This window comes from Lepidochelys olivacea (genome assembly GCF_965140295.1).
Source record: "Lepidochelys olivacea isolate rLepOli2 genome assembly, chromosome: 5".
Classification (NCBI taxonomy): domain Eukaryota; kingdom Metazoa; phylum Chordata; order Testudines; family Cheloniidae; genus Lepidochelys; species Lepidochelys olivacea.
In genome coordinates, this window is record NC_140415.1 from 77,148,233 (window position 1) to 77,164,223 (window position 15,991).

General features: G+C 40.4%; 1 protein-coding gene across 2 annotated transcripts in view; it reads left to right on the forward strand.

The window, feature by feature from the left end:
• Positions 1-215: 215 nt before the first annotated feature.
• PRR16 (proline rich 16) overlaps positions 216-15,991 on the forward strand; it is a 242,564-nt gene continuing 226,788 nt past the window's right edge. For both annotated transcript variants that reach the window (XM_084628241.1, XM_084628240.1), the window contains exon 1: positions 216-580. In XM_084628241.1, coding sequence (XP_084484367.1) covers positions 422-580 — 159 coding nt within the window. In that variant the 5' untranslated portion in view covers positions 216-421. The remainder of the gene's footprint in view (positions 581-15,991) is intronic.

Genomic DNA, 15,991 nt, shown 5'->3' on the forward strand with positions numbered 1-15,991 from the left:
TTTAGGCTAAACCCGTGGCGGGAGGTCGGAGGAGAGCCACGCAGGCTGCCGGGCTGGGCACAGCGGGGATCGCACGCACGGCTTCCCCCCACCCTGGCTCTCCCCTTCAGTGAGCGACATGCCCTGTGCGTGCGCCTGTGCCTACGGGAGGGAGGGAGAGAGGGAGCCAGGCGCAGGCGCACCGCCCGCCCGTCTGCAGCCCGGGCGCTCTCAGTGCAGATCCCGGGGAGTTGATGGCAGGAGCGCGGTGCAGCCCCCCGGCGGAGAGCGGTGCGCGGCGGAGCCCTGAGCCCAAAATGTGCGGGGAGGAAGACAGCGGCTGCAGCAGCTCCGGGAGCCCGAGGGACGGGGCCGGGCACCCGCTGGTTACCCAGCTCTCCTGACCTGCATACCCCCTCCCCACACATCGCTCCCCCAAAGAATGTCAGCCAAGTCCAAGGGGACCCCCGCCTCCTCCTCGCCACCCGAGGGGCCGCCCGCAGCCTCCAAAGCCAAGGTGAAGGAACAGATCAAGATCATCGTGGAGGATCTGGAATTAGTCCTGGGGGACCTGAAAGACGTGGCCAAGGAACTCAAGGAGGTGAGCGGCGGCTGGGGTGTGCGCTGCACCGGAGAGGCGTGGGGCCAGCCCCCCCTTTTCCGATAGGGAGGACGGACTTGCCGACTCTTTCGGAGCCGGAGGGCGCCCCGCGAGCAGCGCACGGGGCTGGGCACAGGCTGGGTACACTTTTGTCTTTGCCAAGGGGAAATCAACTAGTGTCTCGTCCCTGCGCGCGAGGGTGCCGCGAGCCGGGCAGCCCCCGGTGGAGGTGGCTGGCTCGGTGTGTCCCAGGCCGCGGATCCCCGGGCTCTCCAGAGTGCGGTGGAGACGGGAAGGCGCGGAAAAGGCGCGGTTGTTTTTGTGAATGATGAATTCAAGGGAAATCTCTGTCTGGAGTGGGGTTCGCCACCCGGCAGGGGCTGAGAGCGGGGCTCTTAGGCACTTGCGTCCAGGGGTCTCCATCACACCCCCTGCCGCGCTCACCGGTTTTCTCTATGTTTCTGGGGAGGGCGGATTATGACTCTCCAGCGCTTTAAAGCAAAGGGGTCTGAAGGTATTTCCAGCCCTTCCCCCCCCGCCCGCCGCCTCCATCCCTGGGGATTCAGATTTACCTTTAGCTATTCTGCGAGGGAGAGGCTTGTGTCCGTCTCTGAGCTGACGTGCCACTTACGCCCTGGCTCCCGGCGTGGTGGTGGTTGTGCGTGGCTGTGGCGGATGCTATGTTCAGGAGATGGGGAGGACTGTTGAACTTATTACAGCTCCTGCCTTGGGGAAGTGGCCTTCGCTGCGCCGGGGTAGTGGGCATCTCCGTGGGGGGAAAAGGTTCCCTCTAGCTCCAACGTTAATTTTGCAATCGTAACCCTGTATTCATCCCAGAGCTGCCTGACTCTCATTACTCCGGCTGCTGGAAGCTGGGGACAGGGAACGGGGGGCTCCCTCAGTTATAAATCTGCTGGAGGCTTTCCCAGTTATTGGGGAAAGGGAAAGGACAAGTCTCTAGCGATCCTGCTAACATTTATAAAGGTCATTGTAGCAAAGTCTGCATTTTCCTTCTCAGACTTGTATCACAATCACGAGATGTACATTAGTCAAAATATCTGTTGTTTTTTAGATATCTGGGAATCCATTGTAATGTTTCTCTGGTCAGGGACAAGTGTCAGCTCCTGTAGGTTAATCTGCAGACAGAATGTAATGACCGCAAAGATGTTCTTAAGTATCAAAATACTGTAGCTAAAATAACGTAACTTGGCTGTCCTTTTTGGAGCTTGCCCCACATCTTGATTTTGCTACACAACTGGTCGGCAGATGGTTGGATTGGATTATGAATTGAAATTCAAGTCCAAAGTTTGTGTGCATTGCCTGTAATCCTTTATTTGACATTTGTATTAGGCTGTGTTTTTTTTGCTCTCAAACATTAGTTTTCTATTTTAACAATATTTTCCAACAAGTTTAGTCAACAGTCTTCAGAGGCAGTTTTTGATTCAGTGGTGTGTTAACATTTAGATTATATAAATGTATGTCCTCTAATAACAGATGCAATCACTATATGAGCATGATTGTAATAATCACAATCCAAGATTTTTCACTCTTTCTAGAAGATGTCTGTAATTTTCCATTGATGTGCTACCTGTTCTCTGTTTTGTATTCTTTGTAGATGTTTTAAAAACAGAAAAATGGTTCTTGTTCTTACTTGAATAGCAGTTCTTCCAACATTTAAAAATGTTGCTAGAATAAATTGGCTTCTGTTGCTGCACTAGTACATGTTGTTCAGAACCTACCTTGTGTTCTGCCCCACGAACGTAAATCATTCTGTACATATAATCAGACTCTTGGCTTTCCTCTAGTAAGCAAACAAGATCTCTGTAGTTGGAGGTCAAGTGTCATCATTTACTATGGCATGTTTCATCTAAGCAGATATGTCTGTTCTGGCTGACTGCATCTTTGAGAGAGAGAACTGGGTTTACCTGTGCCTTATGGGAGGGGGAATGGCTTGTTTGGAACTTCTTTTCCCAGTTAGAAGTGAAACCAAAAGTCTAAAATTCCAGTACTTTTTGGCTGTAACTTGAAAGCTGCGGGCGTGAAAAGGAAGCACTGTTAAAGAGTGGATAGTTGGAGAATATACAAACACCTCTTCTTATAACAATGTTTCTTAATCAGTGCTCCAAAGCTATGCTAAAACCTGTGAATAATAATTCAAGTAACTTTTTTGTAAAGAGCCATCATTATACCACAGTGTACCGACAGATAAGTGTTGCATATGAAATTATCTATAATATCATCTTAAAACAATGGCTTCATAAAAGTTAAATACATCTTGCACTGTAGCTATTTTGAGAAAAGTCTGTGGAAGTTTGCTATGTGACTGCCACATTTATAGTATAGGCTAAATCCACCCAAGAATTCTCAACATATCCTGTAACGTACTTTATTTGAACAGGGAGTAAATTAAGAATCTGGCTTTGCAGAGTCTCTATGTAGGTTGTGTATAGATATTGCTGTGCATTTGGAAGGACTTTGAAGCATCGTGCATTAAATAAAACTCCAGGCAGTTTATTATTGTATATTAAATTATAGACTATCAGACATAAAATGCTGGTTTTATAGGCAGTGAAATGTTGACTGTGAATTAGTAAACAGTTTTCACAATTTCAAAGCATGATAAATATTAAAACCAAGTACATTTTGTTGTGGAACCTGGCAGGGCTATAAACTGTAAGACAAATCTTTTCTTTTTCTATTTGCATTCTAAATCAAATTCACAATGTTCTTTTGGAAATGTTTTGGCTAGCCTCCATTTTTACTGCATGTGTGCCACAGACAGACTCTTTTATATAGTGCTTTTCTTGTGGTGTTAATGTTCCTCTTCATACTGTGCCTCACTCCTGAAAAAGAGATTCATCCTGGTGGTCGGAGAATTTGCCTTCTACTCTACTCTATTTTTGCTTTTATTTTTATTTTTAAGAAAAATTGCACACCATATTGCGATAGGTCAGATCTCTTTTGTACTTTTATGGAAATCTGCAGCTGCTAAATTGACAAACACAGCTTTTGTTTCTGGCTCAAACATTTGTTTAGGATTGGGATCTTTTATGATATAATTTTTTAAATGGTAGCTGTTAGTTGCATGCATAATTAATGCATTGTTGAGTTGAAAGATTCAGTGCTTCAGAAGTGAACGCTCCCAAAATAATGGGTATGGAGAGTGGATGTGATTACTCCTGTATCCTAGAGTTACATTTGGTTGTGCAGTATTCCACTTAAATTAACTTCTCCCATCTGTTCTTTGCCCTACATGTTTCCTACTGGTCACTTCAGTAGCTATGGCCTTGAAGGTCAGAGAAAGAGGAGGACTCCTGTCGCATTCCAAGGTAGCAACAAGTACAATGATAATAATGTCCAATAGTACCGCTTTCTAAATAGCTCTGCATTTACAGAATAATGGTCCTGTATTTAATCAGAACCAAATAGTCTGCAGTTGATCTCTCTCTCTCTCTTTTTAGAAAAGGTTGATTTTAAACATAAAAGTAGGGCCAAAACTATCTGATGTGACCTGTTAGCCTTCTGTATCCTCTACAGATCCTACCATATGACATCTTGAGAGCCCAACTGCTTGAGACAGCTTTACATGTTTATCTGGGTAAGGAACACATTTGAGAGAGATACTCCAGTGAATTAAGAAACAGGCAAAACCTTGCTTAACTTAATTTATTTCAGTGAAATCCAGACACACAAGTCTTGAAGATATTAAAATTCCTTTCAAAACAGAAGACAAAATTACATCATCTGTTGTAATGGAGTTATTGTGGCTCTGAAGTTAAACTTTATATAATTTACCATGATTTATTGGTAAATTTAGGCTAAGGCAGCCGCAAAAGACTTAGGAGAGTGAAGGAGTGACTGGGAGACTTGTTAGGATGGAATAGTATGAGAGACAGTTCTGAGTTGCAGCTGATGTACGTCTAGTCCTTCCACGGATGCAACTGACTTACTATAAACAGCCATCCTTGTGTTGTTGCTAGAAGAAAAAACTATTATGGGTATGTGTTAATTGCAGCATGTCTTGTACTGGAAGAACATGCTGTTTAAACTGAGCTGTATGGTTTCTGTTTATTTAATTTTTTTTGGCCCCTTCAGAATATTCACCAACCACCACAAGAATATGCCCTAATGTAGTCCATTTCAAAAGTTGCCCATCCAGAGTACTAGATGTCAGTCTATTTTTAAAGATTTTTAACACTGGTTCTTATTCTGCTGATGGAATTTGTCTATTTTCCTGTGAAGCACTTAGATGTTAAGGTGATGGTACTATAAGAATCCATAAGACAATATGTGCTAACTAAGTTTTTAAACAAGAGGACAGAAATTATCAGGGATTATTTCCTTTCTGTTTGGTACTTGTGGACATAGAATGCATACTGTAGCCCAAATGCTGCATTCTCTGTGAGTTCAGTGGGGAAGGAAGGATTTGTCTTGTATCTGTAATATAGTGTCATTGTTATTTTAAAGGCTCCCCCCTCCTGTGTTGATTGCATTAGGGAAATCTCAAATATTGAATCATTTGGTAAATACTTTGATAGAGATGGAAAAACTCATCAACCAGAACAGATTCCTGAAAGTAATTTGAAAAACATTTGCAGAGCTTTTAATTGGCGAATGGATGTGCTTCAACCTTTTATCAAAAGAAAGCAGCTGTTGTAGCCATTGTCAATGTTCAGTGCAATCCAAAATGGAGGTGTGTGTCTCGCATGAGAAACATAAACCCTAGTGGCCACTGTTTGAACATGGTGGTTCCTTAGATTGGAATTTAGAATATTGTTCAGGTGACTGACTCTCATCAGAAATTATGGTTGTAGGACTGAATCAACCCCTGCCCCCTAAATTCCCTGGAAATCTTGGAAAATCCTAATTCATGCATCAAAAGAAATCCTGTCTTCCCCAGTTCCACCTCCCTCATTCTGAGCCCTCCCAAAGAGCTCTGTGTTTTGGGTAACTAAAGAATGAATAAATAATTCTTTCCACCCCTTTCCACAATGTTCAATTTTAATGAAGTTATCAGATAGGAAACTCAGGAGTGAACTGAGCAACAGGTAATGTGCTCCAGGCGATGGTAAAGTTAATAGATAAATGGCCCGATTCATTACTGAGGTGGCTGCTCTTCTCCTACAATAAGGTCAGTGTGCAGTTCTTGTGGGTGAAATAAGCATGTTTATATGGAATATTCCGTATTCACCATCTTTAGGATAGACGTGCACAGACATATCATAGCTCCACTCCCAAGAGTCTGTTTCTTAGCTCATGACTATTGTGCACAGCTGGTACTCTAGCTAAGGGAAGATACAGTCCTTCAGGTCAGATCCTGAAATAACAAGCAATGTGCAGCAGCAGACTATTTACAGAGACTCCCCCTCTAGGAGATGGAAGAATGATTGTTGTCTATCTAATCCTATCGTTCATTCACATCCCTGATGTGTAGGCAGCGACGCCCTCACTGTGTTATGGAATGACATTCCAGCATACAGAGGTCATAGTCGAGGCATGATCAGATGCAACTGCTACAATGGGATTTGGAGAGAAGGGTTCCTTAATCCCCAGCCCTCCCCCACTGTTAATATATCGTTGGTAGACATGTTCTGAATGGTAGAGTAGCCCATATATCCAGGTCTGATGGATGGAGTGGAAGACTGACGTGCAGCACTGTGTGTACCTTAGATAGACTGAAGCCTTCATGTGTGTTGCACTGGTGTGGCCAGGAATAGTGTTTTGTGTAGGCATGAAGGCCCAGATGTCTTGTACTGGTTGCTTACACATCTGGATTATATGCTCCAAGAGTTGCCATTTTTGCCAGGAGTACACTTCTCCCTCTGATTTCCCCATCCCATTTCCTTGATGAGATATGCAGCTGCAATCTTTGCCTTCACTTTTGTAATGAGTGCGGAACATGATTCACTATGTATTCGAAGCACTGCATAGCCTCTTCACTTGTGATCTGTTCAGTGGTAACAAAAAGGGCCATAAATAGTTAACTGAATCATAGCTTTGTTACTCCTTTCATAGCTTAGAGTATATAAAGTATTTATAAATTTAAAATATTACAAAAGTACAAACGTATTAAAGTAAAATTCTTACAGATGTTCAGTAAATAGCTACAAAGCTCATATGTGGCCCTGAACCTCTGATGCTTAGTTTAGGATTATCAGGGACACATTAAATGCTGATGTGATGCTGGAGGAAATTGCTTTGTATCTAACTGGAATCAAGTTGCCATAAGTTAGTAACTCCTTTCATTTTTGTACAATATACAGTTAATAGAAAACCAGTACATGCATACGGCACTATTTATTAACATCATGTGCCTTGACAGAAGGAAATATGCTGTCAAATTTATGCTAGCTATTTTGTTTTCAGCTACATTCATTCTGTTTGTGAAATACGAAGTTACTTGAAAGTACAATATATTGTAAAACCATGAACTAAATGGAGCATATATAAATTTGATTTTCAAATAAAAATAGTACCACAGTTAGAATAAGTATTAAAATGTATGCTTGTATGAACTTCAGGCAATCTAGATGCTTTTGACAGTGATCAGAAAACAAACAATAGTATTGCAAAAGCATGAATCTGTTCTTGGAAGTTTTGCCATTGACTTCAGTGGGAAAAGATTGGGTTCTTATCTCAGATAAATTTTTAAGATTTCAGAAAGTTATGGCTGTTTAGCATGTATGTGTGTATGTGAATATTTATAGATGCATAGATTATAAGGTGAGAAGAGACCATTATGATCGTCTGATCTCCTGTGTCACACAGGCCATAGGGCTTCAGTGAACTAATTCCTATATGAACTAGAGCCTATCTTTAAAAAAAATAAAATAAAAATCTTGTTTTAAAAATTTCCAGTGATGGAGAATCCCCCACGAAACCTTGGTAAGTTGATTCAGTGGCTAGTTATCCTCACTCTTAAAAAATATAGTCTTAATTTGTCTAGGTTCAGCTTCCAGTGGTTGTGGATCTTGTCATACCTTTGTCTGCTAGACAGAAGAGCCCTCTGTTATCAAATTTCTGTTCCCCTATGGATGTACTTTTAGACTGTGAACAAGTCAGTCCTTAACCTTCTTTTTCATGAGCAAAGAAATTGAGCTCCTGGTGTCTATCAGTGTAAGGCGTATTTTCCAATACTTTAATCATTCTTCAGTTTATCAACATCATTCTTGAATTGTGGAGATCCGAACTGGACATAATATTCCAATAGTATATACACCAGTGCCAAATACCGAGATAATATAACCTCCCTCCTCCCACTCAAGGTCTCCCTGTTTATACATTCAAAGTTTGTATTAACCCTTTTGGCCACAGCATTGCACTGGGACCTCATGCTTAGTTGATTATCTACTATGACCTTGAAGTCCTTTTCAGAGTCACTGCTTTCCAGGATAGAGTCCCCCATTCTGTAAGTATGGCCTACTTTGGTCTTAGATGCATACATTTACACTTAGCCAAGTTAAAATGCATATGGTTTGCTTGCACCCAGGTTACCAAGCAATCCAGATCACTCTGAATCAATAACCTGTCCCTCTTCATTATTTACAATTTATAATAATTTGACTTGTGTGTGTATGCAGAAAGCTAATAAGTAAAAATGGTGAAGTGTAAACACTTTTTTTAGTTATGAATATTGTCTAATCTAGGCATTATACCTATTCTTCACAATGGTATGTGAATTGTGGTATAGTTCAAAAGTAAAGTAACATGCACCTTGTTGAAGCTTCCTGTTTTCACATATGCATAGAGATTATTAAAAATGATGATCATCGTTATTGTGTGGGAAAGCTGAGTTGAAGATCTGGGTTTTGTATATTGTCCTGGCTCATGAGTATTGTTAACTCTTGTAGAACAGTGTTCCAGAAGCTGTGGACTAGCCACAGAGATGTCTCTCTCTCCTGCTCTCATTAGTCCCACTTTTGATAGATCCAGTGGAAAACAGCTAATGTGGTTGGGCTTTATTTTCAGGGAGAAAGAGTCCCTGAGATAGCCCAGGCCCCATTTGTTGAAGGTGGTGTAGATTAAGACCGAGACGTAAATTTTAGCATAGTATTTGATGGATTGCTAGTGTACAAAGCACCAGTGTGATGTGCTTGTGACACTCTGTTTTGGTTAGTCAATGGGCTGCCATAGCATGCACCAACTGGAGCATTTTCAGTGCCTGTGGTATCATTTCCTACTTCGGTGCATTGTAATTATTGAGACTGGAGTTGCATGAATGATTGGGGCCAAGTCCTCATCTGACAAGATGGAGCATAATTTCCTGGCCTAGCATAGTTGGAAGGTATATTTTACAGATACTACTTGAGTAGCCATAGCCATATGTAGCTATTACAGTTTAAATTGTCCTATAAATATGTATTTCTTTACAAATATAACATTCATCTCATAGAACCCTGTAATCTAATTTTCTCATTATACTGACATTCATGGGAGCCTTTTCCTATTTCACCTTTTTTATAATGTTTGGAACTGTCAATTCCTGCAATGAAAACGATTATTAAATTAAATGGTTTTTATTCTAGAAGTTTGCAGATTTATTGGAAATAACGCCGACTTGCAAATATTGGGTGAAGTTGTGGTTCGCTGTGCAAAGCCTGATTTATGATGATGCCCTTAGTACAGGGGGAAAAATAGAAGTGGTATAGGGAGGAAGCAGTCTTTTCATGGCAATCCTGAGGAAAGGTGCACGTTGCCTGTATAGCTAAACCATTGCTACATTAGCTCATAGGCTCTGTGGTGAAAGGCTGCAGCCTATGCCCCCTTTCCACATGCTTGTGACCAGTCTCTTGTTTGGTTATACGTCATTGAGTCTCTAGCTATCCATGCATGCCATTCACAATGTCCTCTCCTATCATGCTCTCATTGTGAGAGCAACTGAAGAGTTTGTTTTAAGCATGAAGGGGGCTGAAGAACATCTGCTCAGTCCCTTCCCACAGCCCCCAAAACAGTAGCAATTCTACTGCATTTTATGTCCATTGCAGAGGGGGCTTAAGTCCATTGGTGTTTTGTTTTTGGTTTAATATTCTTAAACTTAAATAAACTGGAATAGTTAGCAGCAATCTCCTCCAGACAGAAGGAGGATATGTCAGTCCTCTCTTCTCCATAGATAATGGAATGTTCATATGTGTTTAAAGGTTAACACACTCATCCATTGTTTCTTGCAACATGTGCCACAGTGCATAATGGAGTTTGACAGCGCTGAAGGTTGAATCATTTCCAGAACTCATTGCAGATTAAGTTTGCTCAGTAATCAGAAGAATCCTTGTATTTTTAAAACATTGTTTTTACTGAAGCCTTTCTTGGGAACTTCTGCGTTATGTCAATCTTGAATCACATTTGGTTTTTCTTTCTTCTCCCTGATGCGGTATACTCAGAAAGGAATTATGCCCTTTTCCCTGATGCATATTGAAAGCTAAGGGGCAGATTAAGTTACCCTTAATTCATGCTGAGTTGTACTTTATATGGCAAGTTATCCTTTGACGTTAGTGGAATAAGGTACTACTCAGTGGGTGTAAAAGGTATCTGAAACTGTCCCAGTACTTATTATTGAGAACCAGCAATCCCAAGTTTGTGGTTCATGAACTGAATTATAGAAGGTTTGACCAAATGCATAGAATATTATAATTATATTTTCTAAATTATGATAGTTCAGTAGATTATAAAATTTTAGGTGTCATTGCCAATACCATTGCACTAAAATAGAAAATTCATGTAATGTTCCTCCAAAGGGAATTAAAGTAAAAAATAAATATGAAAACATTAGCAAATGAACAATGTGGGACTGATTCTCATTACACTATCTCTATCCAAGTGCAACTCCACTATCTTCATTTATGTAAAGGGATGGAGAATCAGGTGTAGCATCTTTTCTAACTCCAATATTAAGCAAAAGAAAAATTATTGACTCTTTTTTGCATACTGTAATTTTTGAAGTGCTTGCTTCCATTGTATGCTTTCTTTCATATCTTTTGTTGAAACTTAAGATGAGAACTAAATGGCTTTTAAAAATTAGTTCCCATGACTGTTTAGAGAACATTAAATAAGCACACAGAGTATTTCTAATGAGAAAGTGATACGCTAGCTAAAATAAATTGAAGATAAAATTGGCACAAGTACTTTTGTTATTAGATCAAATCTATTACATATTCAACAATAATGGTATATTATGAACATTAGCATTCCCAATAAACGTTTATCTTACCAAAACAAGCTTCAAAATTTTGGCATTAAAATCACAATAATAAACAGTTCCTAATTTCATACCCAATAGTACATAGTGGATTTGAAAGTGAGATTTCTTGTCCTTAATACAGTACATAACACAGGCTTCTCTTTAGCACAAATATGTGCTTTCCCCCTCCAAATTAAATTGTCATGACAAACACAATGAGATGCAATTACTCAAATAAACTTTGTGAACTATCCTGATTAGTTTTGTCCTTGACACTCCAATCTCTGCAGAACTTCCATGAACACAGAGAGATAAAAGCCTTAACTTTGAGTTACTCAGTTTTTATTGATTCGTATTAATGCTCCCAATCCTGAAAACAGCTTTTCTTTTCTCTCTGCATTCTTTCCTCTCCATTTCCCCCTCTCCCCAAGTTCACTCCAGTATTCCTGTTTAATCTGGACTACAGTACTAATGGTTTTCAAGGCTTTTCTTTTTTGTCAGTTCACAATTTGATACATACATATTTTAAAGCATTAGTTTCTATGCTCGTAAAATCTGAATAAAAAATTCAACGCACAGATGGTATTTGTGGTGAGGTATTTCTGTGAAGTTAACCTTAGTTATGTGATGTCTCTTTCTCTTTCCCAATTTAGTAGTAACAGACTGGCATGGTGGCAGAGCATGGAGTTGTGTGTGTGATCATTACAAGATGAAAGCTTTTTCTCCTAGAGTTCATAAGAGGTTAAAGTAATATTATTTTCCAGGCTTTCCAATTCAGCATCCAAAAATATTATTTAAAATCCACTCCATTCTTCATCTAAAGACTGTGATGCTGCTGCCTTTAAGAAATGGTGGTTGTTAGCTTCCAACTAAATGCTTTTCTTTTCTGTGGGCACAGTTGGTGGTGATCAAACAGTCTGCAAGAAATGTGTGTTATAAATGTGGTAGATGAACTCTCCTGGTACTGCTGTATGTGTGAGCTGAGGCAGGATGCTAGGCATAGAACTCACTGCCAAAATTTAGATTTCTGTGTTCATGGACACTCTAAGATACCTCACAGTTCAGAATAAGTAAGTGCACCTGTATCCCCCTCCTTGGTCCCTTGAGGGCACCCAAGTAAGAGTTTCCAGCTGGCACCTCTCTTGGGTGAAGACCCGCATCTCATTTCCTCCTTACTGGAGGTTTTAAGGCTGCACAGCTCCCTATATTACACGGTGATATTCCCAGCAAGCCAGACTGCCTAAACAGGTCTATGCCTGTGCTTTGCTTTCTCTCCGAAGGCTTTCACCTGTGTATTGTCTGCAGTTATAAGTCTGCAGTTACACAGCTTTTTGTAAGCAAGCACATTTATTCTTATAATAGCCTTACAGAGAAACACATTAAAACAATAAAAGAACCTAAACACAAGCTAAATAGTTTACTAGAGGTCACTCCCATCTCCAACCTAGCATTCTGGTAGGTTTCAAAGTCCTTCAAAACTCACAGCTGGGTTTCCCCAGGGTTATAAGTTCATTCCATCTTAGATCCAGAACCAGAGAGAAGGCTGGGCAGATCAGTTGTTTCTGTGGCTTGGGCCATTGATCTTGGCCTTCTGTAACAGGTAATCAGCAGAGAATAAACCTCTCCGTGTGCAGGCACCTTTGGGCTTTGAAGAGACAGCTTGGGCATGTGGTACAATTGATGCATCTGCAGTTCACGTGATTTCAACTGTGGCAGCTTGAACTGGCAGCATGGATTAGATTTCCCTCAGTGGAGGTAAAAATTAATGGGGATGGGTGATGGCCCCCCTTACCCTGCCCATTCCTGAAATGTTAGGAGTTGGGGTAAGGTCCCTTTCTTGAGAATTTGACACCAACCCAACTTAACCAGAAAACTTTGCAGATACTCATACAAGGCCTGGTGGTTTCCTTATGTAGTGGCTCTGAATAGGCATGTGGCCTTGCTATCAGGCCAGTGCATTGCTGCAGGTCTGATTTTATGTAGTAATGTCAGATGGGTAAATTACACAACAGGAAGTGATAATGTAAGATACTGTGAATCATAGAATCAGAGTCTTGCAATGGAGAAGGCTTCCTAGGTATTGATAAAATTCATTTGGAATACCATATGAAGTGTTGATTGCTGCCACCTGGTCATAGGCGAGATTTTATTGTGTTGGGAGGAAGGTTTTTATAGGACACCAAAACCAAACCAATACAACTTACATGTTCAGTTCTTGTGAAATGGAAGTCAGTGATGACCAGAGGCAGATTGCTGCACCAGAATGAAAAAACTGGTTTGTGTTAGCCTAATCTACTCTTTACATATTTTATTGCTGAAAAGCATTTTTTTGTTTGAAACCTATTTAAAGAGGTTTTTTACTTTAAAAATGAGAGCAGAGAACTAGGTGTAAAGAATGAAGTCATGCAAATATTGTTAAAAGTATTGAATATATCATAGCAAAGGTGATCCAGGAACTGAGTTTGAGAGAGATTTGTCTCTGAGACTGAGTTGAGGGATATGATGAAATGAGATCAAATGAAAAAAAGGGCAGAAATGTTGGCTAGGATGATCTTTGCTTATTTGAAATTGCATGGACTATATCTTTAGCTGGTATAAAATGACATAATGATGTTACAACTGTGTCAGTTTAAAGCAGTGGAGGAGCTAGCCCTGGGTTCTTAAACAAAACTAGCCATTTTGGTCACTTCGTTCACATGAAATTGGTTGCTCGTAGTAAATCCATGGCCTGCCTAGATCTTCACACCAAAAATTGACCATCAATGCCTAGGTTTGAATCTATTAGCCACCGCAAACAGTCTAATACAGTTACCCTTTCTGTATATTAGGCTCTTACAGACAATGCTCAGTGTACAGAAATACCATACAGTTCTGGTATTCTGCCTTTGTTATACCATCCTTTATAACACTAACATTATGGGGCATCTAAGAAAGGTGGTCTGGCAGTGATGGAAGATCCAAATAAAAGTAAGAAACCCAACTGCATTTGGATATAGGGTGGCTATTCATGGCATTTCATATCAAGCAACTCTTTCTCCTAATTCTCTTATCTCTAGTGAATAAGTGAATCATATTTGAATACCTATTACAGAATTACAAGTATTGTAGGTAGCATTTGTTGACAATGAAAAACCTGTCTGTAGCATACAGAACGAAGGCTATGAATTATTATCATTTATTTATTTCTGTGATGACTTGCCTAGCATCTTGAATAACAAATGCACTACTAGTGTCCTAAGGTTATTAAAAGGGAGTTTTGTCCCCCTTCCCTCCACCAACTACTTCTAGCAACATACCTGATATACAAAGATTTTTTCTCCATGACTTCATAGTCTGTCACAGAGCTGCATCTAGGTTAAGAATATAAATTATTTCTGAGATCCAACATTTAACAGACATCAGTCAATGAGGGACATAAAACAAAATGCTAAAGCCAAAACTGATTAGAAAACCCCACACTATCATTTCTAAGCAAGTTTCTTTTATGACATCTTCAGGAAAAATGAAGACAGCCTTGACTGATCTTTTATATTTTAAAGATCACATACAGTTAATAACATGTTTATTATGAAGAGGAAGTGGGATCAATGCTTTGGCAGATGAATTACTCAGTCCAGAACCTACCACTGGCTTCTCAAATAGTTACTGTGAATTATAAATATGAAATGCTGTTCTTCTATGCATGGTTTCTTATTAAAAAGTAACTAAGTTGTCTGTTACATAAATGGTAATATACTACAATTAAATCTTAATCAACTGGCAATGACTACTACATTATGTGGTAATTAAATGTCCATTTTGGATAGTTTACTTAAATTGTTACCTTGTTTCTTGTACAGTAATTGTAGTCTTGCAACACCACAGTGACATTTTTCTTTAAAGAACTTTGTTTTAGATCGGAAAAGTGAGCCATGATCATCAGAAGGCAAAAGAGTATGTATATTATTGCCCTTTCTTTTGAAACTGAGCAGTAGCAGATGTCCGGGCCTTGCAGGTCAGCTTCCCATTGGAGGAGAAATCAGTCCTCTGGAGTCTGTGTATATTCTTGGTATTAGCTGATTTATTTACTCCTGTATACCAGAGCATGAGCAAAGGTGGTCGCAAACAACATGCAGGGCAATCCCTTCTTCCAGGAATCTCAGCCCAGCTTCACTGCTCAGTTTCTTGGAAACAGCTCTGAGCTTTGTGTGTGTGTTTCGAGAGGTTGGCAGAGAATACTTGACCGTGAAGGATAAGGGTGCGTGGGGGTGAGATTTTCTTTGCTTTGGATTGGAATAAAGCCCCACCCCCACCCCCTTGGTTGCAAGCCACTAACTGAGAAACACTGGCCAAGTGACAACACTCTGGTTAAAAATCCAAGTAGTGCTTCTCAGAAAGGGCCCTCCCTTCACTTTTTATATGGCCCTCTGCTTGGTAGGAAGCTTAGTAAATTTTTCTAGCACTGGGAAATGTTATATTAATGAACACAATTAAAAATGAGAGTGATGGTAGCTGAAGATTCTCACAAAAGATCATTTAAACTGCAGTATGAGTGTGAAGGAATAACATTACGCATTTGTCTCTGCATGCTCAATAGACTACTATGTAAATTAAGTAAAATAATGTTTTTGAGGAGTTCTGGGTTTTCTACTATAGCACTGCCATCCTTGTCAAAGAAATTCTGACCTGAGCATTGGCTACATGCACCAGACCATACCGAGTAACTCTTTGCAAGAGTAGAGGTTTTTTTCCTAATTTTATTTTCATTGTATTTCACAGGCAAATGCAATCTATTATTGGCAAGGCTGGTAGCACCACTTATTAAAATTGCCTCACACTTCCCATTTTAAGAGTCTGTGTTCAGTTGTTTATAACTTTGCCAAGCTTTAACTGTCTAGGCTGAAATTTGCCATGCTGTTTCTTTTGGCCAAATTGTAAGTTTCCCTTGGAAAAATTGTGGTTTGCACATGCTCAGTAGAAACTTTTTAGATTTTAGTAGCTAAACTCTCCAAAGATTCCTTCTGCATTGAGCATGCTCCAACCCAGAGCTGAGCAGGAATCTCCCTGCACTTGTGGCTCTGGGTTGCTGCAGGCTCTGCTGGGTCTGGGTTCAGGTACTGGAGCTGAGAGCAGGGAGGCTTTCTGTCCTGTGCTGTTGATGAGACCAAGGCCCAGGCAGCATGGAGGAGGAACCTCCCTGATTTTAATGCAGAGGGGACAAAAACTGAACCTGCAGTAAGCTGTGGGTGGGTGCAGGA